The 27259-nt window shown below is 32.1% G+C and overlaps 15 protein-coding genes across 15 annotated transcripts; 5 read left to right on the top strand and 10 right to left on the bottom strand.

The window, feature by feature from the left end:
- Nucleotides 1–150: 150 nt before the first annotated feature.
- Cog2 (conserved oligomeric Golgi complex subunit 2) lies at nucleotides 151–2423 on the top strand. Its single transcript, XM_070636917.1, has 2 exons — nucleotides 151–278; nucleotides 341–2423. Exons 1-2 carry the CDS (start codon nucleotides 213–215, stop codon nucleotides 2363–2365), a joined length of 2091 nt encoding a protein of 696 aa, XP_070493018.1. The 5' UTR covers nucleotides 151–212; the 3' UTR covers nucleotides 2366–2423.
- Nucleotides 2424–2709: 286 nt separating this feature from the next.
- On the bottom strand, nucleotides 2710–3843 carry LOC139087943 (dnaJ homolog subfamily C member 17). Its single transcript, XM_070636921.1, has 2 exons — nucleotides 3686–3843; nucleotides 2710–3613 (listed from the first exon to the last, which is right to left on the bottom strand). Exons 1-2 carry the CDS (start codon nucleotides 3761–3763, stop codon nucleotides 2822–2824), a joined length of 870 nt encoding a protein of 289 aa, XP_070493022.1. The 5' UTR covers nucleotides 3764–3843; the 3' UTR covers nucleotides 2710–2821.
- Nucleotides 3844–3911: 68 nt separating this feature from the next.
- Nucleotides 3912–6063, top strand: LOC139087942 (aminoacylase-1A-like). The gene is made up of 5 exons (XM_070636920.1): nucleotides 3912–4378; nucleotides 4566–4922; nucleotides 4997–5074; nucleotides 5200–5671; nucleotides 5728–6063. Exons 1-5 carry the CDS (start codon nucleotides 4249–4251, stop codon nucleotides 5930–5932), a joined length of 1242 nt encoding a protein of 413 aa, XP_070493021.1. The 5' UTR covers nucleotides 3912–4248; the 3' UTR covers nucleotides 5933–6063.
- A 784-nt stretch (nucleotides 6064–6847) lies between these two features.
- Nucleotides 6848–11270, top strand: LOC139087907 (aminoacylase-1-like). Its single transcript, XM_070636877.1, has 7 exons — nucleotides 6848–6907; nucleotides 7486–7608; nucleotides 8219–8653; nucleotides 8707–9178; nucleotides 9239–9444; nucleotides 9881–10372; nucleotides 10432–11270. Exons 2-7 carry the CDS (start codon nucleotides 7521–7523, stop codon nucleotides 11052–11054), a joined length of 2316 nt encoding a protein of 771 aa, XP_070492978.1. The 5' UTR covers nucleotides 6848–6907; nucleotides 7486–7520; the 3' UTR covers nucleotides 11055–11270.
- Nucleotides 11271–11277: 7 nt separating this feature from the next.
- LOC139087853 (very long chain fatty acid elongase 4-like) lies at nucleotides 11278–12437 on the bottom strand. The gene is made up of 5 exons (XM_070636796.1): nucleotides 12271–12437; nucleotides 11877–12211; nucleotides 11687–11814; nucleotides 11465–11572; nucleotides 11278–11389 (listed from the first exon to the last, which is right to left on the bottom strand). Exons 1-5 carry the CDS (start codon nucleotides 12435–12437, stop codon nucleotides 11330–11332), a joined length of 798 nt encoding a protein of 265 aa, XP_070492897.1. The 3' UTR covers nucleotides 11278–11329.
- Nucleotides 12438–12724: 287 nt separating this feature from the next.
- On the bottom strand, nucleotides 12725–13630 carry LOC139087906 (venom allergen-1-like). Its single transcript, XM_070636876.1, has 2 exons — nucleotides 13349–13630; nucleotides 12725–13237 (listed from the first exon to the last, which is right to left on the bottom strand). The coding sequence occupies exons 1-2, from the start codon at nucleotides 13628–13630 to the stop codon at nucleotides 12725–12727; spliced, it is 795 nt and encodes a 264-aa protein (XP_070492977.1).
- Nucleotides 13631–13956: 326 nt separating this feature from the next.
- LOC139087846 (antigen 5 like allergen Cul n 1-like) lies at nucleotides 13957–15010 on the bottom strand. The gene has a single exon (XM_070636777.1). The coding sequence runs from the start codon at nucleotides 14791–14793 to the stop codon at nucleotides 14014–14016; it is 780 nt and encodes a 259-aa protein (XP_070492878.1). The 5' UTR covers nucleotides 14794–15010; the 3' UTR covers nucleotides 13957–14013.
- Nucleotides 15011–15252: 242 nt separating this feature from the next.
- LOC139087721 (phosphotriesterase-related protein-like) lies at nucleotides 15253–16770 on the top strand. Its single transcript, XM_070636617.1, has 3 exons — nucleotides 15253–16017; nucleotides 16076–16293; nucleotides 16362–16770. The coding sequence occupies exons 1-3, from the start codon at nucleotides 15291–15293 to the stop codon at nucleotides 16491–16493; spliced, it is 1077 nt and encodes a 358-aa protein (XP_070492718.1). The 5' UTR covers nucleotides 15253–15290; the 3' UTR covers nucleotides 16494–16770.
- LOC139087723 (phosphotriesterase-related protein-like) lies at nucleotides 16743–18194 on the top strand. The gene is made up of 3 exons (XM_070636618.1): nucleotides 16743–16909; nucleotides 16964–17874; nucleotides 17932–18194. Exons 1-3 carry the CDS (start codon nucleotides 16888–16890, stop codon nucleotides 18061–18063), a joined length of 1065 nt encoding a protein of 354 aa, XP_070492719.1. The 5' UTR covers nucleotides 16743–16887; the 3' UTR covers nucleotides 18064–18194.
- LOC139087905 (prostaglandin E synthase-like) lies at nucleotides 18107–18984 on the bottom strand (the record flags this gene model as incomplete). The annotated part of the gene is made up of 4 exons (XM_070636875.1): nucleotides 18107–18404; nucleotides 18468–18507; nucleotides 18719–18798; nucleotides 18970–18984. Coding segments are annotated over 4 exons (330 nt in total), but the record flags the coding sequence as incomplete, so codon positions are not given.
- Nucleotides 18985–19520: 536 nt separating this feature from the next.
- LOC139087903 (uncharacterized) lies at nucleotides 19521–21411 on the bottom strand. Its single transcript, XM_070636874.1, has 8 exons — nucleotides 21221–21411; nucleotides 21069–21157; nucleotides 20975–21014; nucleotides 20713–20907; nucleotides 20223–20354; nucleotides 19976–20061; nucleotides 19874–19913; nucleotides 19521–19804 (listed from the first exon to the last, which is right to left on the bottom strand). The coding sequence occupies exons 1-8, from the start codon at nucleotides 21350–21352 to the stop codon at nucleotides 19610–19612; spliced, it is 909 nt and encodes a 302-aa protein (XP_070492975.1). The 5' UTR covers nucleotides 21353–21411; the 3' UTR covers nucleotides 19521–19609.
- Nucleotides 21412–21490: 79 nt separating this feature from the next.
- Nucleotides 21491–22138, bottom strand: LOC139087724 (microsomal glutathione S-transferase 1-like). Its single transcript, XM_070636619.1, has 2 exons — nucleotides 21894–22138; nucleotides 21491–21838 (listed from the first exon to the last, which is right to left on the bottom strand). The coding sequence occupies exons 1-2, from the start codon at nucleotides 22023–22025 to the stop codon at nucleotides 21527–21529; spliced, it is 444 nt and encodes a 147-aa protein (XP_070492720.1). The 5' UTR covers nucleotides 22026–22138; the 3' UTR covers nucleotides 21491–21526.
- Nucleotides 22139–22675: 537 nt separating this feature from the next.
- Nucleotides 22676–24046, bottom strand: LOC139087720 (uncharacterized). Its single transcript, XM_070636616.1, has 3 exons — nucleotides 23229–24046; nucleotides 23007–23136; nucleotides 22676–22954 (listed from the first exon to the last, which is right to left on the bottom strand). Exons 1-3 carry the CDS (start codon nucleotides 24032–24034, stop codon nucleotides 22739–22741), a joined length of 1152 nt encoding a protein of 383 aa, XP_070492717.1. The 5' UTR covers nucleotides 24035–24046; the 3' UTR covers nucleotides 22676–22738.
- On the bottom strand, nucleotides 24035–25421 carry LOC139087902 (tudor domain-containing protein 15-like; the record flags this gene model as incomplete). Its single annotated transcript, XM_070636873.1, has 4 exons — nucleotides 25251–25421; nucleotides 25034–25157; nucleotides 24868–24978; nucleotides 24035–24809 (listed from the first exon to the last, which is right to left on the bottom strand). Coding segments are annotated over exons 1-4 (1158 nt in total), but the record flags the coding sequence as incomplete, so codon positions are not given.
- A 213-nt stretch (nucleotides 25422–25634) lies between these two features.
- Pgls (6-phosphogluconolactonase) lies at nucleotides 25635–26589 on the bottom strand. Its single transcript, XM_070636802.1, has 3 exons — nucleotides 26404–26589; nucleotides 26214–26337; nucleotides 25635–26154 (listed from the first exon to the last, which is right to left on the bottom strand). The coding sequence occupies exons 1-3, from the start codon at nucleotides 26519–26521 to the stop codon at nucleotides 25686–25688; spliced, it is 711 nt and encodes a 236-aa protein (XP_070492903.1). The 5' UTR covers nucleotides 26522–26589; the 3' UTR covers nucleotides 25635–25685.
- Between the last annotated feature and the right edge of the window lie 670 nt (nucleotides 26590–27259).

The raw sequence follows: 27259 nt of genomic DNA, 5'->3' as shown, positions 1-27259 counted from the left end.
TCAGATTTTTCTAGTATTCTTTGACTTTATATGTCAGCTTTATGCTTAATTAAAGTACTTTTATTGATCTATTATGAAATATCCGATGTTCAATTTAAAATACACATTGATAACGGAAAATATTTGAACACCGGAAAACTGAGAATCTAGCGCGGAAGTTAAGATCAATTCGTGGCAGAAAAATAATATAAAATTAAAAAATCGAATTAAAAATGAATTTATTTAATATTCCATCGTCCTCTACTGAGTTATGCTTTGATTCTAATGAGTTCTTTAAGGTATGCATTAAGAAATTCTATGAAATCAAGCTAATATCAATAAAAATGACATTTAATTCTAGACAAATTTTTCTGTGGATGATTTTTTACACAATTATCGATATTCAGCGACTTTAGAGACGTTTCGAGATGATCTAGGAATATATCTTAAGATCCTACGATCGGCTATGATAGAGCTGATTAATGAGGATTATGCTGATTTTGTGAATTTATCATCGAATCTTGTTAATTTAGATAAATCAATCAACGTCTTGAAAGATCCATTAATTCAGTTACGAGAGGAAATTCTGACAGTTAGAACAAATCTACAGGATTGTATGAATGAAATCAATGAGTGCCTAAACGAAAAACGTCGATTTAGACAGATCCGAAAAAGCCTTAGTTCCTTAGAGACATCCAGAAAGTCATTAGAGAAAATACAGAAATTAATGGATTCACTAAGTAGTGATGATAAGGAAAGATCGATTATATTGGAAAGAGTCGCATTGGAACTTATTCAACTACAATTTAATGTTAAGTATTGTCATCACTTCCTTAATTCCAATGAAAAGACGTTAATAGATGAGCAAGAAGTAATATTATTAAATAATTTAAATGAATACTTTCTACAAGCACTAGACCAAAATTCGTCATCAAATGAACTAGAAAGATGTTTAAGAATTTACTATACGTTAGACAAATGTAAATTAGCTGAAGACATTTTCCGAAAAGAGACATCAACTTATATGGAAAATATAATCAGTGAAAAGAACTTGCACAAGAATCCAGAAAATTTGACTGGAATATACAATCAGATCTTAGATTTTGTATCATTAAAAATGAAACAGCTACTGAGTCTAACTCGTGGAAAGACGATAAAAGTTAAAGGATACAATTTCTTGTTCAATAGTTTTTGGAGTGCTACTGAGGAACGACTAGAAACTAATCTTACTTCCATTTTCAATCCTGGACTTCCAGATCAATTCTATCAAAAGTTCAAGTGCACAATGGAGTTTCTTAAACGAATTGAAATGATTATTGATGATCCAGTGTTAATTGAGAAATTTCATGACCATGAGCAATATCGAAAATTCCAAAAGCGTTGGAACTTGCCAGTTTATTTTCAAATTAGGAATCAAGAAATATCAACAAATTTAGAAAAGTTCTGTGACATAAATTGGGACACAATGATTGTGCAATCAGATTCTAATCAAATGCAAGTAAAAGTTTTTGTGGAAGTCATTAACTCGATTGCAACATGTTGGAAGGATGGAATCTTTTTAGATCAGCTTTATTCAAATTTCCTTAAATTAACTCTTCAACTTATATCACGAGCTGTACGATGGACACAAGATGTCCTTAAGCAAACATCAGAAAATAGTGAGGAACTAAAAATTGATCTTCAATCATTCTATTCAGTCTTTTATCGAGACATTGGATTCTTAATATTAAAATTTCCACAAATTGAGGAACTGCTTCATCAGAAGTTGAAAGAAAATTCCGTCCTTAAAGATAAAATGGACATGTCAAGCATTAAAAAGTGCTTTGAAGCACCACAGAATGCATTTAGTGAATGCCAAAGAAATATTGAGAATCAAATAATGAAGAAACTGATGATTTTGTGTCTCAAGTCTATTAAAAACGTCCAAGACATTCCTCGATTGTTTAGAAAAACAAATCGTGAGGTTCCAACAAAGCACTTGCCATACGTTGATCAGATTTTACAGCCCATTGATGACTTTATGCAAAAATATTCACAAAATTATCAACCGGATGTCATTCAACGGATATTAAAAGAACTGTTTAGTAAATTAACAATCCAGTATTATCAGTCAGTCAGTGAAGTTCTAACATCCGTTCAGAGAACTGAGGAATCATTAAGAAGGTTGAAGAATTTAAAGAAATCACAGTCATCATCAATTGTTAACGATGAGAGACAACTAATGTCTGATGATGACAAAATTCGATTACAACTTCAAATTGACATAATGCAGTATGTCAAATCTGTTGAGGAGCAAAAGCTGAAACGAGATGAAATCGACAGTCTTGTGGCAATAATTAATTTAATCGGCGATATAACAAAAGTTAAACTTGCAATTAATAATTAAATTCATTTTTTATTAGCTATTTAAAGGATTAATAAAAGTTTTACATTAAGAAAAGTTGCTTCCATTTGTGAAATAATTAACTGTCAAATTTTGAATGTTTCAGAACCGTACAACAGTTTTCAAAATTACATGAAAACCGTTCAACAGTTTACAGAATCGAAGTCATTTAAAGTCTAGAGATGAGCGGTAAAACTTGCTATTATTGTAACGACTTACAGACTGAATGAATAAATGGCGTAGGGGAAAGTCATTGACATGAAAACTTTCTCTGCCTACTACGATTCCAAACGTAAGATTTATTTTAATCGTGCGATTTGTTCAATAATTTAATCTGTTTTTGGAACTGACCTTAATAACTATTTTATTTAAATGTACACAATTTTACACAAGTGCTTTAAATGAATTATTTTGAGCTTAGGATTAATTGTTAAGAGTAGAGAACATCCAATAAAATTTCTACTCATCGTCATCTTCATTCTTCATTTGTTCAATCAATTTCCTTCGTTCCTCAGCTTGTCGCATCTGTCTCAAGACGAGACTCTCATAATCTGATTCGGTGACTGTAGCTCCTGCTTTTTTGCTTCTTGGTGCATCGCCTATCCATTCCATTTTTAATGGATTGCTGATAATTCCTTTTTCGTATTGAACTGCCATTTCTGCAGCATCTTGAGTTTTGAATTCGACTACAGCAGTTCCTTTCTTTTTTGATGATATGACAAATGCCACAATATCCCCATATTTGTCTAGGAATTTAGGTAAATTCACATCGTTGTATCCTCCATTGGTTTCATCATTTTTATCAGCTTTCCATTTGATTTTTATACGATGCTTTGATGAATCCCAGTCTGATGAAGCAGGTGCTGAGACAAATGCTCTTGCAAAATTTTGTCTCATTAATTCATTCTCTTCTTCAATGACTTTCGAATTTTCCTTTAATACACGTTCAAGTTCCATTTGAAAGATCTCTTCAGGTGTTTTATTGTCATATTTTGACTCTCTTCTACTTGCTGCTTCCTTTTCTCTAGCTTCCAAGTCTGATTTGAGTTTTTGCCGTTTAGAGTCAAGTTGTCTGTTCCTAAATTCAGCTTCCTTCTTTGCTTTTTGAAATCTGTCGTAGGCATTTCGTGCAGATGAGTCTGTTAATATCTGGAGAGCATCTTGTAGCTTGTGAAATAGCTCTGCTGCTTTTGGATCTGGATTTTTATCAGGATGGCATGTTAAAGCCTTCTTTCTGTATGCTTTTCTGATCTGAAATAGAGAAAGTTTTGTTAATTCACGAAATTTAAATAAATTTGTACTTTTTGTGTTATTTAAACTTACCTCTGCTTCATTTGCAATATTCTCTACTCCTATGAGACCATACAAATCGATATCTTTAAATTTCTTCACATCCACCATCGTATTTCTATTAATTTAATTAAATTTTACAGACTGAAACAAAATCTGAAATAAACGTTTAAAAACGTAAACAAAAGATTAAATTTAAATCGCAGGATTTAATTTTAAATCGTCGGGTTGCTTAAATCTATCAGCTGTTAATTTTCGTGCTGCGTATTTATAGAAATTCGTTTAAAAAAATATCTTTTCATTTAGAATATCTGCTTTAGTCAATTGATATTCAGTCATCATCTGTTAAAGTCGCGTGTTGTTAAAAGTTTTGCGTAAAAATCAGCTTGTCTGGTGGAAAATTTCATTCAATAATTATTTTCCACAAAAATTTGCAAGCATAAACAGAGCGGCGCATATGAAAATTGTGGAAAATTGCTGTCTGAAACCTTGAGACCGTATTACTTAATTTATCGGTAGACGAAAGCAAGATAAGAAAATAATTATTTGGAATTAAATTATTGCAGAGAAATTCTGTTAGTGACTAGGTTGCAAAAATGGATTTCAATTTAATAATAAAGGATGATGCAAAAATCAAGCAATATGAATCCTGGGAAGAAAACGAAGAGATCCAGATCTTTCGAGAATATTTAAGGATTCCATCAGTTCATCCTAACATTGATTACCGTACGTATTTCTAATGAGGGCAGCATATATAAACTAAACACTGAATCAGATGCTCCATAAAATCTATTTTTAATTCGATTGTATTTGCAAAAAAATTAAATTTAGATTGTAAATAACGCTACTTAATATCTTCGTGCTAGATATATGCCTTTGACACATTTATTATTATTTATCTTTGAACATACAGGAGATTGTGTACGATTTTTATTTCGACTTGCTGATGAAATCGGATTGACATCGAAAGTTTATTATCCAGTAGAACGATCTAAGCCTGTAGTTGTTATCACCCTAATTGGCACCCAGCCAGAATTAAAAACTATTATACTTAATTCTCACATGGATGTTGTGCCAGTTTTTGAGGAATATTGGACTCATAAACCTTTCGATGCCGAGATGGATGAAGATGGACGGATATTTGCGAGAGGTGCACAAGATATGAAATGTTGCGGTATGCAGTATCTCGGCGCTTTGAGATACTTTAAACGAAAAAATGTCACATTTAAGCGTACAATTCATGTTGTGTTTGTACCGAATGAAGAATTAGGTATTTTGATATATACTCATACAGTTGTTGTTTATAAATAATTTTAATTCATTGCAATTATTTCTTTTAAAAAGGTGGCCAAGGAGGAATGGCTGATTTTGTTCACACAACTGAATTTCGATCTTTAAATGCGGGATTTTCTCTTGATGAAGGTAACGTATTTATTTTATTCAAATATGCTTCAAAACAGTTCAAATGTTTGTCAAAAATTTAAAAAATTTAACGGTTTCATTAGAAATTGTATGGTTTCAATTTAAAAATTAAATTTTCATTTTAGGTATCGCATCGCCAACAGAATCCTTCAACATTTACTATGCAGAAAGATGCATTTGGCATATAATATTTACAATAAATGGCAATAATGGTCACGGCGCTCTGTTGTTGAAAGATACAGCACCAGAACGTTTGCGAACACTTTTGGATAGATTTTACGACTATAGGGATACACAAGTTAGAAAATTACAAGATAATCCTGATCTCACAATTGGAGATGTAACTACAGTTAATATTACTATGATAAATGGTGGTGTTCAACTGAATACAGTTCCTCCAAATATCAAAATAATGACAGATATTAGATTGGCTGTTGATGTAAATCATGAAGAATTTGAGAATATGGTCAAGTCTTGGTGTATAGAAGCTGGTGATGTTGAATATGAGTTTGATCTCAAAGATCCATATATTGAACCTACAAGTACAGATGAATCCAACACTTATTGGACAGCATTTAAGTCGGCAGTTAGTGAATTGTAAGTAAAACTTAATAATTGGTTCGGGTCATTAACTAATCAATTGATTCTTACAGAGGAATTAAAACAAAAGTTCAAGTCTTCCCCGGTGGAACAGACTCTCGGTATTTGAGAAGTGTAGGAATTCCAGCTATTGGATTCTCACCAATGAATAATACCCCAGTTCTACTCCACGATCATGATGAATTTTTACAAGCAGATGTCTACCTTGAAGGCATCGAAATCTATAAGAAAATTATCAGTAATATTGCTAACGCATAAAATGCTTAAATTTAATTTAAAAATGTTTTTGGGCTTAAAAGTGATTACATATATGTCGCGGTTGTTTGTTAATCTTTGCGGTATTATCGAAATTGTTAAATAAAAAAGATAATTTAATTTATGATAAATAATTTGGTTTTATTACTTTATACAGCTGTTAATGAGGAAATGCAGTGATTTTTGATGAAAGTTAGTTGAACTTACAGTTTCAGATTCACGTTCGGTGGGGTCATTCGCATGTGACGTCTAAATTGTGAGATGGAAAGCTTTTTAACCGTTACTTTTCAAATTTCAAATTTTTTGACCGTCAAATTTTTAAATATTTTTCGACCGTTAATTTTCAAATATTTTTTGACCGTTAAATTTCAATTAAATTTTTTAAGTTTTCAATGCACGTCATTTAATGACCCAATAAGCAATATTTTTACAAAATAAACGAGATTCATAAAGATCAACAATTTGATTTCTTTGTTCCATTCAAAGTGCAATTGTCTTAGCTTATCTTGTATTAAATATGTAATTTCTGTGTCCACACAATGATCTGTGGCTGTGAAATTTATTGAAACATTCGGAATAGTTCTCTTTTGTGTTTATTTTCATTTTTAATAGTAAAGATGAATTTTTTTGTTTTATGGACCATTAAGAAATTCGCACAAGCGATGCTACTTCAACAAAAATTCATTTAAAATGCATGTTCGGCTGCCAAAAAAATTCATTAATTACAAAAAAGCTCCTGAAAAAGCTCTCTAATTTTTGGTCTAATTTTAAAATTTTCCGAGATGCTGACCTTGTGTTATCAGTGCTCAACAAGTGATATTTCACTTTTTAAATGTATAATGTTTATGTTTACACAGAGAATTTACGACAATTGATAATGATTCTCGCTCTCTAAATGATTGTCTACTTAAACAACAATGAAGCGATTGTTTTAAGTCAGATAGCTTTAAGCCGTTGATCACGTCGCATTGTCGTAAAGTATGTGAATAATTATTATTTTTTAATTTAAGAAAGTGCACATATTGGCTTAAATTATTAAAAATAGTGGATAGTTTTTGAATTAATTTAACTTTTGTGTTAGTTGTGAAGAAAAACATTTGAACGGTTTTGTGATTTTGAAAAGAAATTGTACAGCTTTGAAGATATTTTGAGCTTTTTTGACAATTTTGAAAAGAATTTGTACCGTTCTAAAGTAAATTTATTTTGTATGAACTAGCTTTTGTATGGTTTTGCAAAAGAAATTGAATGGTTTTGGGCAATAAAGTGCAAAATTTCAATAATTACAGGTTGAAATTATACCGAAATGCACATTTGTCCAACTTACTGACCATGCAATATAAGGAAGTAAATTAATTTGTTTGAAATTTATTTTTGCAAAAGAATCCAAGTTTTAAACAAAATTTCGACAATACCTACATATTTCGATGTTTACACATGACATCAGTTAAAAACTGGTTACTAAGAATTGACCTTATATAAAATTATTACTTTTTTAAATATCTAAGCTAGTTTTGGCCATGAAAATTTTCACAAAAAATTTTATTGTTTCACTTCAGTTCTCTTATCGCAATAACTTGATATTAAGTGCCAAATGATGAGTGCCTGGGAAGACAACGAGGAAATTAAGATTTTCCGAGAATATTTGAGAATCCCGTCAGTACATCCAAATATTGACTATAGTAAGTAAACTAATTGGACAGATGAATGTTAAGCTTTTTGGACATTGTTCACTTGTTATCTACAGCAGCACTTGATGTAGACTTAGATTTTATTTGAATTGGGATGCACAATGTAATCGCTAAGGTAGAGCTACTCAAAATCGACTCAACTCCATACAAAATTCAAGTCAACGTCAAGTTCTTTAACTTTTGAAATGATCAGCTACAGCAATTTATTATTAAAAGACAGGTTCTGTACATTTTTGGCCTTAACTCCCTAAAAAGTCATTGAAAAATGACAAATTTCCAAAATTTTAACTTAATTTCTGATTTATCGTCACTAGACGTCATCATTGAATGACTCCGACTTAGAGATAAATCATTTCCTACCTTAACACCTCATAATTCTCCTCGATTCCCCTCTAGTATTTCTTTTTATCATATCAAATTACAAAAAGAAGTGATAATAATGAAGTGATTAAGACTATCCCATATTAAGTAAGTTAATGACATGTTTGAGAAATGATAATGAGTGAACAGCAAGCAGTAAACAAAATTATATATTGTAGTGAGGGTGAAAGTGATCATGTGAGGAGATAATAGCTTATAATTTGTAAATTATTGTTTCTAGAACCGTGTGTGGATTTTTTGCGCCGACAAGCTACTGAATTGGGATTGGATTTTAAAGTGGAATCTCCGGTGACTGATAAAAAACCAGTTGTGATATTGACATGGGTCGGAACTGACCCAAATTTGCCGTCAATCGTGCTTAATTCGCATATGGATGTTGTGCCTGTTTATGAGCATTTATGGACTCATAAGCCATTTGCTGCGGATATTGATGATCAAGGTCGGATTTATGCTAGAGGTTCACAAGACATGAAGTCAATTGGAACTCAGTATCTTGGTGCTATTAGGTATTTCAAGAGGAACAACATCCAATTTAAGAGAACTATCCACTGCACATTTGTACCAGAAGAAGAGATCGGTGGAGTTGATGGAATGAGAGAATTTGTACATACTGATGCTTTTAAGGCTTTAAATGTCGGATTCTCTTTGGATGAAGGTAATTAAGTCATTTAATTGACAATTCAAATTGATGAAAATGATTATTATCAGGCATTCCAAGCACAACTAACGACTTCCTCGTATTTTATGCTGAAAGATCAATCTGGCATGTGCAATTTATTATTCCGGGAAATGCAGGTCATGGAAGCATGCTGCTTAAAAATACAGTAGGTGAAAAACTTACTAATTTGTGCAATAAAATCATGGAATTCAGGAAAGCAGAAGTGCTTCGAATGGAAAGTCAGAATTTCTATATTGGGGATGTAACGTCAAGTAACATTACAATCGTTAATGGCGGTGTCCAATCTAATGTAATTCCTTCAGAGCTTAAAATGATGGTCGATTTCAGACTTGCATTGGATATTGATCATACAGAATTTGAGAATAGATTGAAGACATGGTGTGCTGAGTCTGGCGAAGGAATTACTTTTGTATGGGAACAGCATCAACCAAAAGTAGCACCAACGAAGACGGATGAGTCTAATAATTATTGGGTAGCATTCAAGAAAGCTATTGATGAACTGTAAGTTAATTCATGCCTTTTATTGTATTATTTATTTATACCTTTAAATAATTTTGATAGTGGACTTGGTATTCAGCTTAGAGTCTTTCCTGGCGGCACTGATTCAAGATATTTAAGAGGCGTTGGAATTCCAGCTATTGGATTTTCTCCAATTAATAACTCACCAATGTTGCTTCATGATAATGATGAGTTCCTTCAAGCTGATATTTATTTGAGAGGAATTGAAATTTACAAGACTATCATCCCAAATATTGCTAATTTGGATTAAATTCATGCAGTTAATATAAAAACCTTACAAATGACAAAAAACCGTTATTTTTCAAATTTTGAAATTATAAGGTTTTGGTGAAACATTCGTATGGTTTTCAAGCATTTATTATGAAAATTACTCACTTTAAATTCACTAATAAATTAATTAAAAATCATATCCAGACATAACTTTACACTCACATTTTGTCTACAGGAGCGCTATCTAGAATTCAAAAAATAAATACTGAAACAATCAACAACAACAAAAATTGAGTCTCATTGTTTACTTTAAATATTTTAAGAAAATTAATTAGAATGACTGAAAAATCAAAGACTGGTAATGACTTAACATTTTAACAAGTGGACGTTATAACAAATTGAAGCTTTATTGATGTCAAATCAAAGACTACTTAGTTCTTAAATTTTCTAATTCTCTTTTTGTATTTATTGCAGATCTATGCGTCGACTTCCTAAAATTGCTTGCTCAGGAAATTGGACTTGAATGCAACATTTCATATCCAGCCAATAAGTTGAAGCCTACAGTAGTTCTCTCGCTCATTGGAACTGAATCGAGTTTGCCATCAATTTTATTGAATTCTCATATGGATGTTGTACCGGTCTTTGAAGAATTTTGGACACACAAACCATTTGATGCTGATATTGATGAAGAAGGAAAGATTTTTGCTCGTGGATCTCAAGATATGAAGTGTGTAGGCATGCAGTATCTCGGTGCCATTAGAAAATTAAAGCGCAACAATGTACAATTGAAAAGAACAATTCATGTAACTTTTGTACCCGACGAGGAAATTTTCGGACCAGACGGGATGAAAGCTTTTGTCAATTCTGAAGATTTTAAGGCACTAAATGTTGGATTCTTGTTGGATGAAGGAATTGCATCAGAAACAAATGTGTTCAAAGCATTTTATGGAGAAAGAACATGCTGGCGTAAGATTTAATTAAATTAATTAATATTAAGCATAAGTAATAAGTTTATTAATCCACAGAAATTGTCTTCAGAGTCCACGGACAACCTGGTCATGGATCTTTATTATTACAAGACACAGCAGGTGAAAGCATGCACATATTGCTGAAAAAGATATACGATTTTAGAAGAAGTCAGGAGAAGTTGCTGGAAGACAATCCAGATTTGGAACTAGGCAATGTGACATCAATCAACGTGACCAAAATGGAAGGAGGAAAGCAAAGAAATGTCTTGCCAGCATTCATTGAAATAACTGTTGATGTAAGAATGGCTTTAGACGTGGATTTAAATGAATTTGAAGCCATGATTACTGACTGGACAAAAGCATGTAAACGCAAGGTCGATATTGAATTTCCAACAAGAGAACCTTACTGCGCACCAACAAAAGTCGATGATAGTAATATTTTCTGGGTTGGAATCAAACAAGCTTTAGACGAAATGAATTTGGAAGTAAAGCCATTAGTGTTCCCAGCTGGAACTGACGCTGCCTATGTCCGAGCAGCAGGAATTCCAGCTATTGGATTCTCACCAATGAATAATACTCCAGTTTTATTACATGACCATGATGAATTTTTACAGGCTGATGTCTATCTTAAAGGAATCGACATCTATGAAAATATTCTATCCAAAATCTGCAATGTCTAACTTTATATCATGAATTACAACTAGTCTTTGTGTTTAGGAACAAAATTATGAATTTAGACACAATGTTGTTGACCGATCTCGAGCAAAATATAGTCCTGGATTAATGAGAGGTGGATGTGATTAATGTATCAATTAATATTATTAAATAAATTAACAAAGACAAGAAATGTATTAACAATTTTATTGAAATAAAAGTTATATCTGTTAAAATGTAAACCTTAATGTCCCTTATTATTGTAGAATTAAGCATGTTGGCTGTGATCTAGCTTTACTGTTTAGGTGTGCTTCTTTAGCTTCTTCTGGTATGATTTCCTATAAAAGTTGCCGAATAGGACCTGGAAATGATTTTGGGAAAGTAAGCATTAAGGAATCTAGGATCTACTCAGATCCAGTCTCGAGTATCGACTTACCAAGTATGACACAGCATACAAAACTCCAAGACACTTTAATCCAAACGGATAATTACATCCATAAATGATGTTTGATGTTGCAATGTATAATGCAATCAGAAACTGAATCTACAGACATGAAAAGTAATTTTTATCAAGCAGCAATGTCACTAAGTATGACCACAAACTATCCAAATTAGATACTGCCTGTGGTTGATTAATTTTATTGATTATCGGACTTACAATTTGTATAGCCGTGAGATACTTCTTCCACCACAAATATTTTTTCACACGATTACCGAAGGCTGATAGTCCATAATAAGTGTACATGACAACATGAACAAATGAGTTGAGAATCAGTGCTGAAACGACTGGAACCAAAAAAAAACTTAAGTTATCTAATAGACCAAGCAGCCATTGGCTTTTTTTTTACCACTTCCAGAAGGAAACCACTTCATAACGATCCAGCACAAGAAGAATATCGATGAATGATGGTAAATATGCAGGAACGAAAGTTGGCTGTTCTTTTTGCGTAGGATGAAGAACAGCGTGTCACTAAATTCCACAATTTTGCTAATGTAGTACCACCAATTATTGTTTAAAAGTTTCAGTTCCAGTCGATGATAGCTTACTTTGTAAGGTTCACAAACAAATTTATGACCTAGCACGTAGGAGAACTCAACTGCTGTAATGAATATCTTTAAGCTTACACATGCCATTGTGATGTTGTAGAATATCATGACTTTGTTCAGCTTGTATGGCTTTTTGCTGTGGAACAAAATGAAGTATAATGAGGAAAAATCTAATTCCTGATTAAGTCCACTTACTTCTCCATGTATCTAAGCAATCCCCAAATCCCAATAAAGTACATTAAAACAATTAAGCACACTGGATATGGATCTTCAACCAAAGGAAAATCCTTTGTTCTTGGATCTGAAAATTTGTCTAGCCATTGATACAAATCTTTGACTTCTTTTACAGCACTTCCGAACATCTTCACAGACGGTACTTAAATGCAAAAATAATATTTTTCAAAATTTATATCTCTGTATGTTCATCTTTGTTTGTACAGCATTTTGAAATTACATAAAGTCTTAGGTATAGTATTAAGCAGATCAGTGAACGGAAACAAGCTGTAATCTTCGTCTATATCTGATTTATTTTTGATGGTATATCAGTTTGAATTGGACATGTTGTATAACTTAATGAAATGGTTTATGTCAATAATATACAATTGGCATTTGCAGGAAATGCAGTACTTGATATGGAACTAAAGCTCAGCTAAACATCAGGAACTTGAGCATTTCTACCGATAGAATTTGGATCTACAACTTCATTAATGCTACACAGTGCTTCATAATTTGGGTTGATTCCTAAATTACATTGCGAGGCAGGATCTCCACTAACATAAACAGGAAATCCTATAATATTCGTTCGAGCATAATCACATACAAAGAGGCTCGACTTCCAACCATCATTTTCTGTATATTGAACAACAGCACATCCAACTTCATTTGATAAATCATTAACAATCTGTGTAAAATGTCCAATCATTCTATCTGATGAGAAGTAGCTGTCTATTTCACTTTGTGTTGCAATTTTGGCTTCTGCGTACCAATTTTGAATTGCATTGATGATTATGGCATCTAAAGTCCCAAAATCAGGTGAAGATTGACTTAATGCTATGTTTTGACCAGCAAAATGAAATTTGTCTGTATTTCTACAATTATCGTGCTCAGATCTACATGTTTTGGCATTTAATTCCGCTAATTTTGCTAATTCATCGTTCCAAACCTGTAAAGAATTGTTTTTGTTATTGATTGCTTGAAACCGTACAAATGTTTTTGTTAAATTGTATGGTTCTAAATTTGAATTTCAATAAACCGTTGAAACAGTAAACCTTACCATAGTGGACATCATTGATGCTGAATTAAAACCAATTTCCTGACCACTGGCTATTTTATTTCGTAGCTTGTTATGTTCATCCACTATCAATTGCTTGTGTTCGTCATATAAATCTAATATTTTTCTGTCAGGTGGACAAAATGGATCAAAATCACCGGAGTTTTCGCATGCTATATGCTTCCAACCAGAACATAACGATGTTGAGCAGTAGTCTGTTTGAGATGCTACAAAATTTGACATCAAAAGAATTTGAAGAAATTTTAAGCTATTCAATAACTTCATTTTTAATCACTGAGTGTTACAAAATCGACTGACTTTCAGACAATTAGAGAACTAACTTTATATACGGCACTAAAGTTCCCATTGTTATTATTAAAGCTATTCTAAATTGGCAATATATTAATTAAGTAACAAAGCTTTAATTTATAAATTTCCAATCGATAAATTTTTTATTTTTATATCACGAATTTTTAATTAGTTTTACAAAATTTTATAGCAAGCCATGCCGAATAAAATATTCAGTCATTAACTTTCAAGCCGAAAAGTGCAATAAAATAAATTTTGGAATAGGAAAAAAGATACAATAACAAAAACCTATTCTGGCCTAAAGAAATTTAGTGATTGTGCTGATTTTCATGATTACTATGATCGAAGTAGCTAAGAATTTAAAATAAAAGAAAATTAGCGTCAACTTCCTCAGTTTCAGAACACAATGCTGGATAATTTGGATTAGTTCCTTCCTTACAATCAGATGCTTTAATTCCTTGTTCATAAATAGGTTGATTGATCAAATTTGTACGAGAGTAATCGCAGCTAAGTTTTAATATTTTAAAATCTTCACCACTGCTGGAATCAGTGTAACGAGTTGCACCGCATCCAATTTCTCCGGCTAATCCATTAACTATTTGTGTAAAATGTCCAATCATGCGATCCTTTTGGTCCGGGTACTTATTGATGTCACTTTGTGTTGAATTTTCATATTCCTGGTACCAATCATTGATAGACTCACGAATTGCTTTTTCTGTTTCTGGGTAATCGGCAGTGCTGGCACTAATAGCCAAATTTTGACCAACATATTTGAAAGTTTCAGTATTTCTGCATTGATCATGTTCAAAATCGCAATTAAGGGCATTCAAATTAGCAAGAAAAGCAAGTTCATCATTCCACTTCATTGTTAGCATCTTCTTAGCTGGCTCGAATCCTTCTAGTTCACCTCCAGCGATCTTATTACGAAGCTTGTTATGTTCTTCCAAAATGATCTTCTTGTGCTCATCAGTCAATTCAATGTTTTCAGCATCAGATGTACAGGATGGGCCTAATTTGCCACTGGCTTCACATCCAATATGTGGACGTGTTCGATTATTAAATGTGCAAATCTCTGGATCACAGTACTTATTTGCCAAGCTAGTGGCAATGATAGAGGAAATTATGATAATTACTTTCATGTTGATAACTACTTAATCAGATGCTTCTGTCAGAACTGTTGAAATTGAAAGGTTCAAGTGCTGCTTATATACATTTTAGAAATGAAAAAATAAAGGCATTAAGGACTAATTATTATTCAAATTGTAGATTGTACGTGAAATTTCACTTCTTATGCTTATGAATAAGCAACAATTGAGTTACAGTCGTTCTTATCTTCAGCATTTTACGTGATTTAGATTAATGAACAGAACAGAAATGCCAATTATTGATTGATTAGCTTTATATTGATCAAAAATACTATAATTTTGGGGTTACATCTTTTAACAAGCAATTAACTTGTTTATAATCTGATCAAATTTAGTAGCTTAGATGATGTATTATTGAATTTCAAGGTCCTGATAACAAATATTTGTTGTCTAAAGAAATTTTTGATATGATTAGTCTTATCAGTTCATCGTTGTTGGTATTTTTCAGTTTTTGATAAACAAAAGACCACAGTAGGCGTATTTTTAAAATTATGGAAAAAATTCAGACAGTTCTTGGGGATATAAAGCCTGAAGATCTAGGAATAACATTAACTCACGAGCATTTCTCGTTGAATTTCGATAAATTCTATTGTCCACCTCCTGAATCTTTGGCTAAATACTTTAATGACGGTGTTAATGAGAAGCTTCATCTAAAAAATGCTGGATTTATAAGACAATATCCTTATGGAAGTAAATACAACATAAATTATGAAGATGATGATACACACAAAGCAGTCATGAATGATGTGAAGATTTTCAAGGATTATGGAGGCGGCAGCATTGTTGAGAACACAACTTGTGGCATAAATCGAAACTTGAAGTTAATGTATGAAGTATCTAAAGAAACTGGAGTTAATGTCATTGCTGGAACTGGATTTTATTTAGGAATGACGCAAAAGACTAATGTTTTGGATATATCTGTTGAAAAAATGGTTGAATCATACATCCAAGAGATTACTGAAGGAATCGATGTTGAAATCAGTCCATCAGAAAATGTAAAAATAAAGTGCGGCATGATTGGAGAAATCGGAAGTGCTTACCCAATTTCTGAATTCGAAAAGCGAGCAATCATTGCAGCCGGTGAAGCTCAGAGTGCCTTAAAATGCGGTGTCACTTTTCATCCAGGCAGGGATTCTCCAAATTCACCATTTGAGGTCATGAGAATCTATCTTGAAGCTGGTGGAGATGCCTCAAAGTGCATCATGTCTCATCTTGATCGTAAGGCTTCATATTGATACTAATATCTGATTCTAATGTAATTAATCTCTTGATATAGGAACAATTATGGATGATGACAAATTGCTTGAATTCTCTGACTTAGGCGGTTACTGTCAGTATGACTTCTTTGGTCTAGAATGTTCGCATTTCCAAATGAATCATAAAATAGACATGCCATCGGATGCACAAAGGATTGGTAAATTGAACCTATTGAAAGAACATGGTAAATTGAATCGCATACTTATGAGTCACGATATTCATACAAAGCATAGACTGGTAAGTGGCATTTGAATAGCATTTAGACCGCGAATTACTGAATATTTTGATAAAATCTCAATTCACAGATTGAATTTGGTGGTCATGGCTTCTCTCATATAATCAACAATATAGTTCCGAAAATGAAGACTAGAGGATTTACACAGGATGAGATTGATACTATTTTAATCAGGAATCCAAGAGATTGGTTGAAGTTCTAGATGGATTGCACTCCGATGCATACCTAGACTTTATGTTCTATGTAGAATTAGCAATTTCACAGGTTACCTTAAAAAAGTTTATTCTGATCTTTAATAAAAGTTCCATTTGGAAGTGATGATTGTTCATCCTCTTTCATATCGCTTAGATAGCGACCAACGGAAGATTTTTAAACAGTTTCTTTGCTGAAAAAGCTACAAAAATAAACAATTTAAACTTTCATAAATTACATCAACAAACATTTACTTTTAATGACAATAAAAATACAAAGAATCAGTATCTTATGAGTTAATATACTTATACACTTGATTGCAGCTTTATCAGTTCACTGTTCCTCATTATCGTAGCATAAACAAATCTTCTCTTCATTGAAAAAGGCTGTTTTTAAAGAGCAAAATGGGAAAAATTGTTCGAACAGGTATTTTAAGACATTATTAAGCTATTTAAATCACTAAAACATTATTTTCTTTAGTAACTGGAGACATTCCTTCAAATAATCTTGGAATAACATTGACTCATGAACATTTCAACTTGAAATTCGATAAATTTTACTGCTGTCCGCCTCCTCAATTGCTGAAATACTTTAATGATGGAATTAATGAGAAGATTCACCTAAAAAATGTTGGATATATCAAGCAATATCCATATGGAAGCAAGTATAACTTGCAGTTTGATGACGATGATACGCAAAAAGCTGTACTCGATGATGTTGCTGAATTTAGGTCATTTGGAGGAAGCAGTATTGTTGAAAATACAACTTATGGAATCGATAGAAACTTGGATTATCTTTTTGATGTAGCTCAGAAAACTGGAGTTAATGTTATTGCTGGAACTGGACATTACATTGAAATGACCCAAAAATCTGAAACTCTAAAAATGTCTCTAGAGGAAATGGTTGATTTGTACACAAAAGATATCGAGGAAGGAACAAAAATTGCATCTGGATCAACTGTAAAATGTGGCTTCATTGGCGAAGTTGGAAGTGTATATCCTATAACTAATTTTGAAAAGCAAGCTATTCAAGCAACTGCGATTGTTCAAAATAAACTAAAATGTGGAGTTTCCTTCCATCCAGGAAGAGATTCAAAAGCGCCATTCGAAATTGTCAGACTTTATCTTGAAGCTGGTGGTGACATCAATAAATGTGTGATGTCCCATTTAGATCGAACACTATTAAATGACGAAGAGTTGCTTGAATTTTCTAAGTTTGGATGTTATTGTCAAATGGATCTTTTTGGTACAGAAGTGTCTTGGTATCAGTTAAATCCAAACGCTGACATGCCATCTGATGCTCAACGAGTTGAACGGCTTAAGATGTTGGCGGATGAAGGAAAAGTTGACAGAATATTAATGAGCCATGATATTCATACAAAGCACAGATTAGTGAGTATTTTTGATTTGTTTAGGGGTTTCCAATTTTGTACATTCTTAATATTCCAGACTGCATTTGGAGGTCATGGATTCGCACATGTATTGAACAATGTCAAGCCTAAAATGCTTATTAAAGGTTTTAATGAAGAACAAGTTCATCAAATTATGGTCCAAAATCCAGCTAAATGGCTAGAAATGTAACAGAATAGACAGGAAACAATCCAAGTGTAAGAATACATTTGGTTCCTTATTGCAAAATGTTTGTATCTTTATTAAAGTAGCATGAAACCTGATTTATATCGATTTAAATAAAGGGAATCCGAAAATAAGAAGCATTTAAATGATGCTTAGAAGAACAATAAAACTTGAACAGCCATATAGATAGTTACAAGAATGCATCCAAGGAATCCTATAAAGCGCCATGGCTGGAGTGCATATAAAAATGCAACAGTATGAAGAATTCTAGAAAGTGCACCAATTCTGAAAACATTTACGCCAATAAATGAGCTGGGACTGGTGAGACAATAGAAAAATCCAATGATCTGAATTGCAAAATAAGTAAAGTTATTAATCATATCAGAATTTAAAAACTTTTAAAAATTTACCATGAATGGGATGCAATTCTCAAGATCGTTTCTATGAGCTCTAAAATGAGACAACAAATTGGGTGTGTGTATTAGAATATTTTCAAAATTCCCAAAAATTGTTTGGAAATTCCCCGTAATTCCAAATCATCTTGTTAGATGATAATCCAAAAATGATTCAAAGTTAATGACAAAGTCCAAATTCTTTACAAATCCTCTTTTTTAACATAGATCAGAATTAGCTTTGAAAAAGTAAATTTCGTCAATCATACCTTCTTTTACGTTCCACTTCCTCATCTCCATATTTTACTTCCACCTTATGTTCAATTGCATCTTCATAGTTTACGAATGTCTTTATTCAAAAAAGAAAGATAATGCATAAGATTGTAGACATGCAACCTAATATGACTTAGCAGAACTCGAAGTCGACTCGAATGTTGCATGGAAATGTCAACTTGACTTCATATAAAATTCAAGCCAACTTCGAGCACTTCGAACATATTCTCAAAATTAACCCTCTTACCTTATTCCTCAATCTTGTTCAACCAGTCAGTATAGACAGAAAGAGCATCTTAATAACGGTAATTGTTGACCAAAAAGCATAAGCTCTGAAGACTTCGTTGCTCAAAGAAATGTTATCCAAAATTGACATATTTTATTGTTCGTACTTTCTCACAGAAGATGAACTTGTTGACTGAATGGATTCTAAACTCAGACTGAATGGTTTTTCCAAATCACAAATGTCCTAAGAAGATGATACTTAGGTATTTGTGAATGGTGCATCAAAAAGTTGTTTCGAAATAAAACCATGCGTTGATGTCCAAAACAACTTCTAACTCAGGGACTATGAACGCTCTTTTGGAAATTCGATTCTTTTGTTATTTTATAGCTCAAAATTGTGTATATAACATGTTGACTTTGCGGTGTATATAACATAGTAAGAGCTTCTCAATACTTCATTTGGAAGTCACACGTCTTTGTCTCTTTTGTATCGGTCGAGTAACGACAGAAGATTAATAAAATCTATATCTAGATAATGGACATGATAAGTGAATGATCCTATACACAGTGTGATTTATACCCAAAAATTTCTAAGAAATATGATTTTTATTGATTCCATTTGCAACTTATCCCATAATAAATTTAAAACATTGAAATATTATTTAAAAGAACAATAAAACTTGAATAGCCATATAGGCAGTTGCGGCTAAGCATCCGAAGAATCCAATAGCTCTCCATGGCTGAAGGGCATTCAAATAGGCAACTGTATGAACAATTCTGGAAATTGCTCCAATTCTAATGACATTGACGGCAATAAATGAGCTTGGGTTGGTGAGGACATAAAGAAGTCCGATGATCTAAATTGCAAAATAAATGAAATCATCAATTATGACAGAATTTGAGTATTATCAATAAGTATAACTTGCCATATATGGAATACAGTTTTCAAGGTCGTTTCTATGAGCCCTAAAATACATAAATAAAATAATTTTAGATTTGGAATTGATAAAAAGCCTTATCAATTATACCTTCTAACACGTTCAACGTCCTCATCTCCAAATTTAGGTTTAAGATTCTTTCCAGCGAAACCTGTATCTTCTGGATTTGCGAATGTCTGTAATTATAGAAATAATTATGCATGAGAATTCACAAGCAATGTACAGTCATTCAACTGAATGTCTCGAACACCTTAATTAGTAAGTCAATACTTATTTCATCAATATTAGTCTGGATTACACTTATCAGTATTCAATCTATTTTTATACTGTTTCTCACCTTATTCTTAAATCTATTCTTTCCTGTCAATGGAGACATCAAAAGCATCTTAATGACGGTGACGGCTGTCCAGAAAGCATAAGCTCTGAAGACATCGTTTTCCAAAGAAATTGTTTCTAAAATTGACATTTTTTAACAGCACAGAAAGAACTTGTTGACTAAATGAAATCAAAACACAAACTGAGTAACATTTTCTTTACATCATGTATATCATAGAGAGAATATGAACAAATGTGAGTGAAAATTGCCGGTCTCTGTGACTGTATGGTATGTAAACAAAGTTGATTACCTATCAATGTATACGTTTTATTATATAATAAGCTTGTTATTTCCACATACAAGCATGTCATGATCTCTGAGACGTTTTCTAATTGAGATCTAATGTTTATGAATGAGTACGCAAATTTTATTCAGTTATTTTAAGCAATATTTAATAGGAACAAAATTATTCAAGAATCTGGTCGTTCAAGAACACCTGAATAGTATCTTACATAAAGTACATGATATTATTAATGCACATATAAATCATTGATATAAAGCATATTCCAAAGCTTATTGATCGGAATGGCTGCAAAGCATTAATGTATGAATAACTGTATGCAAATCTTGAAAGAACGGCTGTTCGGATGACGTTTGTGGCAATAACGGCTGAAGGATTAGTTAGCATGTACATAAACGAAATTATCTGTAATTAAATAACATATATATGCGATAAAATTGATAAGTGATATCGGGTCAAAACAGCTATTTACCAAAAATGGTATGCAATTCTCCAAATCATTATGATGAGCTCTGAAAAGAAAATAAACAAGTCAAAGTGGTTGTGCGTGTCGGTAATTGCCTCACCTTTGAACTCTATCTACATCTGGATCTCTAGCATCTGGCTTAATCTCCTTTCCTTTTGCAAACATTGCATCTTCAGGATTTACCACAAACTTAACAAGGAATAACAAATTTCATGAAGTAGGCTGATTATTGCAAGGATTTACAAGACTTACGCTCTTCTTGCGTTTTGTACGTGATGTGACGAGAGCCATTGCGAGAACTTTGAGGACAAGAACAGCTGACCAGAATCCATAGGATTTGAATACTGGATTGTCCATTGATAATAAATCCAAAACGCCTGCCATATTTTTGTTTTGACTTCTATTGCCGAATTCACACTAACGAATGAATGGGATATTGTTTATTCTGCGATCTTATATACAAGAATTGATTGCCACAAAACACAAAACCAAAGTGAGATAGTATGTATACTGTATTAATCATTTTAGTTCCAAAAAATTGTTTTTATTTTTCATTCCTTAATAAAAATAAATTGCAACTTGAAAGGACATGTAAAAAGTAATTAGTATTCCTATACCAAATGAAATTCCTCGTGCTGGCTGTGTGGGGTAAATAGCATAAACAAACGTATGAACGATTCTACATAACGTAAATAATCTTATCAGATTTACAGCAATGAAGGTTGAGGGCGAAGTTAATGTGTACAAAAAAGCTACAATAATAAATATTGGAATGTTTTCCAAATCGTTCAAGTGGGCTCGTCTCTGACGTTCAACATCTTTTGAGAACAGTACAATTCCTTTTGGAGAGTCCTCTTTGCTGGCGACAGCCTTGAAAGAAATTACAAATGTAATAATGGAGGAAATACAGATTTAGTTAACTTACCTTATTCTTCACTCTGTGAACAACTGTCAGAAGGGCCATAAACAAAGTTTTAATAATTAACACTGTCGTGTAGAATACATATGTACTAAACACAGGATTGTCAGTGCTAAAATTATCTAGGATGCTAGGCATTTTTGAAAAATAATTTGATTTCTCCTTGTGGCTTGACTGAATTGTACTTTGGTTTGTAAGAATCGTAGTTTTTTGTTTCTTGAATTACCACTTTTTAAGAGTAGCGTACAAGTGTTATAACAGTCTCAAGGTCGTTTGAATCAAACGATTTGAATTTTTAAAATTCGTTGTACATTATTGAATGATCGTTGGATATAATGTATTGTAAAATTTATTGAATTTTATTGCTTATTCCTTAACAAGCTAAATTTTTATTTATCATTTAACAGCAGTGCTCAAACTTTCTGTCCCGCGACACACCCAGCTTAAAAGCGTATATTTTTTTTTCGTGTCGCGGAATCAGTTTGAGCTCCACTGTTTTATTTTATTTTCTTATGCTAGGCTTTCCTGAGCTTTACGAAAATTTTATAGATTGTTACTGTTTGAGTAACTTTGTTGATGACTTTTCACTGATTTGTGACTGATTTTATAGGTTTAATTATAAATAAACTCCTTAACGCTCTTGATGTAGTGTTAAGGAATCTTACTTACATGTAAAAAGTAAATTTGTCTGAATTGGCAGTAAATTTTGGTATTAAATGCCAATTTAGAGCTTATTAAAAGTAAATTTTTCAAGTAGATCACAACGAAATCAGGTTGATAACGTTTGATTATTAGCCCATCCCTTATAATTAATCCCCATTTCTTCTCATTATATAAAAGCTAGCTATGATTTAGTTGATTGTTTCAAGTTTTAAATCGACTGTATCCTCGTTGCGTATTCCTAAAATTTTGGCAGAAGTAAAAGTATCGGCTCGTCCTTTATTGCAAAAAGCGTCTCGAGTACATCCCTTATATACACAGCTTTGTCGTTTACCAAATTCCTTTTTCAGGCGATATATTTCGTCACGACTCTTTGTGGCAAAAACGCCAAAGTCGATTAGAAAAACCTTAAAATAAAAGCTAATGTAGTAAAATTTAAATTAAAGTAGGCTTAATTACCTGATATAAATTTTCAATTATGGAATTTATGCGACCACGACAATAAACTTCATCGTTAAAAATAACAACTTCCTTGTTAACAATCAATTCCTCATCTTTTAACAATTCTTTGTTTTCTTTACAACTTGTACTGAAAAAAAGTTAATATAATAAACTGCTGTACTTTTTCGACAAAACATAACCAAATCCTGAACAAATAACGGATTTCTATAGGAAACTTACTTTACATCATCTAAAAATTTCTTGATTCCTGTCATTTCATTTTTGATGTAAAAGAAGAAGCAACTTGCATCATAAAATACGTGAATGAAGATATCAATGTGCTGGCCAATTATCAACTTCTCAAAGCTTTGCTTTCTAACAATACTTGAACATTTAACGATTTCATTGGAAACGACTGAAGGATTAAGCCAGTTTAGCTGTGTTATATTTGGATTTGTATTAACGGTTGTCTGAGAAGGTAGCTGACGAGGAACAATTACTTCTATAGCATCTTTAACAGCATTGTTGAATTCAATGGTTAAATTTCGTTTGACCTCTTCATAAACCTTTGGAGATGATACATTTACTGGTTTATCAATTTTAGTAGGCGTTGTAAATGCGGATCGCTTATTGTTAGAACTACTCGTGCTTGGTATGGATATCGGTGTTAATGGATCATTTTTCTTTGCTACATGAAAATATCTTTTAGAATTATCAAATGGGATCCAACTGTCAAAAGCTTCAAGTGTATTCGATGCTTCAGGTTTTATGTCCAACAAAATTCCTTCTTCATAATCCTGGAATGCAAAACTGTCTTTACTGATAATTTCGTTCTCTAAAAAATTCAAGTCTGGTCTAGCAAGGTCCTTTGAAATCATCGATTTTGTCAAAAGTTCAACAGTCTTTTGTTCATTCTTATGCTTGATACCCAAGTAGTATGAATTTTCACGGGAATTGTATTTAAATATTTTTATCTCAATTTTCTTATGTTTAATGCTACTCTCAAAGAATCTTGTTGACTCTGTACTCCATTCGTCATTTTCCATTGGTTGAACAAAAGCAAGAACTCCACGACGAGCAATGTACGGCAGATATAAAAAGTCTTGCTTTAAGTAACATAAATCGATATGCCTAATATCATCTGCTGTTCCAAAATCAACATATGATATTCTTGCAAAGTTAGCATCTTTCTTGACAATCATTCCTCGATGCCAAATGCCATCAAATAATGCTGCTACATAAAGTCCTCGCTGTAAGTCCCGATCGTTAATTCGCAGCAAATCTCGATTAGCATCATAAAATTCATTCATATTCTTCATAAGTTCATTCAATGCTTTATACTCATTATATTCTGCGAACCAAAATCGATGTGGATTAACAACATCCAGCATTGCAATCGATATAATATTTTTCACATTCGGATCAAGTTGCTTACATGATGGAATCAGCTGATCAATGTTCTTCACTAGTTTGAATGGAACTTTAGGACTATTATTTTTGATAATGCTTAACTTTTGTCGTGGTGTCTGTCGTTTAAGTGAATGAGTGACTGATTCTTTACTGATTGCTTTAGAAGTTGTAGGCATCATGTTCATTGGACGAGGAATTTTAAGTTGTGTCAAAATTTGAGTCACTTTTTTGTTCGGAAGTTCCTTATTTTCGTTTGTCAATTTAGTTTGTGCAGTGCCGTCAGATGTATTGGTATTCTTTGATTCTACTATCATATTTAAATACTGTAAGTCATCAGAATCATCGTCTAAACTTGTTGACGAGAAACCGCTTTTGCATGGATATTCAGGTAAATTTTGGCCACAAAATACACTGCTTAATTGAATTATTAATTTTAGCAAAAATGAGCATTTTGATGAAGATTACTTACTTAATAGAAGATTCTGGCGAAAACCCGTAAGGATCCGGTCCTAAAATAACTCTAAAACGCCGAGGAGAATTGAATTTTTCAGCAATTGAATTGATCGTTCCACGTTTTTGTCTAGAATTTACTCGATAATTTACTAATGTACATAATTTGTTAGTTGAGAACTTACTTTAAACGTTTATTCATTTGTGAAATATGATCCTCACACTTAACTCGTACAGTCGGTTCATTTAAACCATAATTTACAGTGAAGTCTTCCCATTCTTCTATCAAATCCAGTAAATCGGTGTGACCTACAAAATTATTTGAACATCAATATTTAAGTGCTTTAAATGCACTTAAGTTGTTTAATGTGAGTAAATTATAGTAAAATAATTGGAGCTTACCGTTTTCTTCCAGGAATTTATCAACATCAACACATTCAAGATGAAATAAATCCTTTTTAATATCCCTAACTGTTACCCCTGAAGATTTTCGTTGACTACTGTTAATTAATGCTCTTAAAAATATCTTAAAATCATGTACTGTGGTCATTTAAAAACTTAATTAATTCAGAAATAGTGATCTTCACAATTTTTTTTACAAATAAAACAAAGTGAGCAACGACTTTTAGCGGTTTTTTGAACTGAGCAATTTTGATTTAAAAGTGAGCAACTGCTAATGATTCACGATAATTTAACCTCAATCAAGGTCAGGATCAGTAAGAATTTCAATTTACCTAATAAGCATTAATTTTCTTTGAAAAAATAATTTTTTATTAAAACCGTTATTTTTAAATTTGAAAAAAAAAATTTCCGTTACAAAATTATTTATTTTAAAATTTAAATTTCTGTTACAGATGGTGCTGAGTCATTATCAAAGAGCCAGTAAACATTGTTTGATTGAACACGAGCTGCAGGTAAATCAGCCTTATCTTCAAAGATCTTCTTCAAAATATCAGCTTTCCCTTTTCCAGGAACAGTGAAAATGGAGTTCCTTGCATTATTAATCAGTGGATAAGTCATCGTAATTCTTTTTGGAGGTGGCTTTGGAGAATCAGTGATGTGAGTAACTAGTCGTTTAGTCATTTTTAATAATGGATGATTTGGAAATAATGAAGCAGTATGTCCATCTGGACCAATTCCTAGTAAAAGAAGGTCAAATGATGGAATTTCGGAAGTATTTCCAAATTCAGCCTTTATTGATGCCTCATAATCGTCAGCAACTTTTTCTACTGGATCATTCACATTTATCGATCGAAATTGTTGTTCCGTCAAAGGAACTAACGGTATCAAATGCTTCTTATAAAATCTAAAATGTCAAATTAGCAAAAATTATTTTGAGTATTAAATTGTAATCAGCAAATTTACCCAAAAGTCGATTCAATGTCAGATTCTTCAACATATCGTTCATCACAGAAGAAAATGGCCCACTTTGACCATGTTGTAGTAATATTAGGCAATGTTTGACATAAATATTTTCCAAGTGACCCTCCTAAAAAGTGAATGTGGACCTTGTAATGTTGCATTGAAACTTTTGTTCATAATTAAGCTTTTTTACCTGAGAATCCAATAGTAAATTTGCCTCTTGATGTTATTGCCTCATTTGAGATCTCTTCGATCAAACTTTGAAGTTTCTTAAGAACTTCATCCTCATTTTTCAAAATTATCACAGGCATGCTGAGAGTTAGATTTATTCAATACAGAACTTATCGCACAAATGTAATGAATTGCAATGTAATGAGAACTTCCAATAGTCGGCAAAAAGGTCAACTTGTTGATTCTCATTCCAGTTGCTGGAAAATTATTTCAAAAATTAAAAAACCGTTAATTTCTTTAGGAAATTTTTTTTATTTTATTTTGAATGACTTTAAATTACAATAAATAAATTAATATGAGCAATAGCTTAAAACAGCAAAAATTGATAAAAAAATCATTAATTAATTTATTTTATAAAAAAATAATGAATGACCAAAATAATTGTATAACAAATTCATTTTCGATGAAATTAAAAGAAACAACATTTTTTTTTTTATTTTTATGAGTGCATTTATGCTACATTTTCACCTTACTTGACTAAAACGACATGAGGATCATATTCTCTTTTTACTTAACTATGACATCACATAGATGTTTTATATTTTATGGGGGAAAATGGTAAATTTAACTTAGTGATGTCATCTAAATTTTGTGCAAAATATAGTCATACATGTGTACTTTCTATTACTCTACATTCATCCATGTGACGATTAGTGCAATAAATTAATGAAAGTTTCTTTCTATTACTCTACATTCATCCATATGACGATTAGTGCAATAAATTAATGAAAGTTTCTATTGGAAAATATTATTATGCTATCTTAAACCCATTTTTATGTGCATAAATACAATTAATTATATCAATAAATTAGTAAACT

Source organism: Chironomus tepperi, unplaced genomic scaffold (assembly GCF_022539635.2).
Source record: "Chironomus tepperi strain 1889 unplaced genomic scaffold, CSIRO-AGI_Ctep_v1 contig_137, whole genome shotgun sequence".
In the NCBI taxonomy this organism is placed as follows: Eukaryota; Metazoa; Arthropoda; class Insecta; order Diptera; family Chironomidae; genus Chironomus; species Chironomus tepperi.
This window is presented reverse-complemented; position numbering and strand designations above follow the sequence as displayed.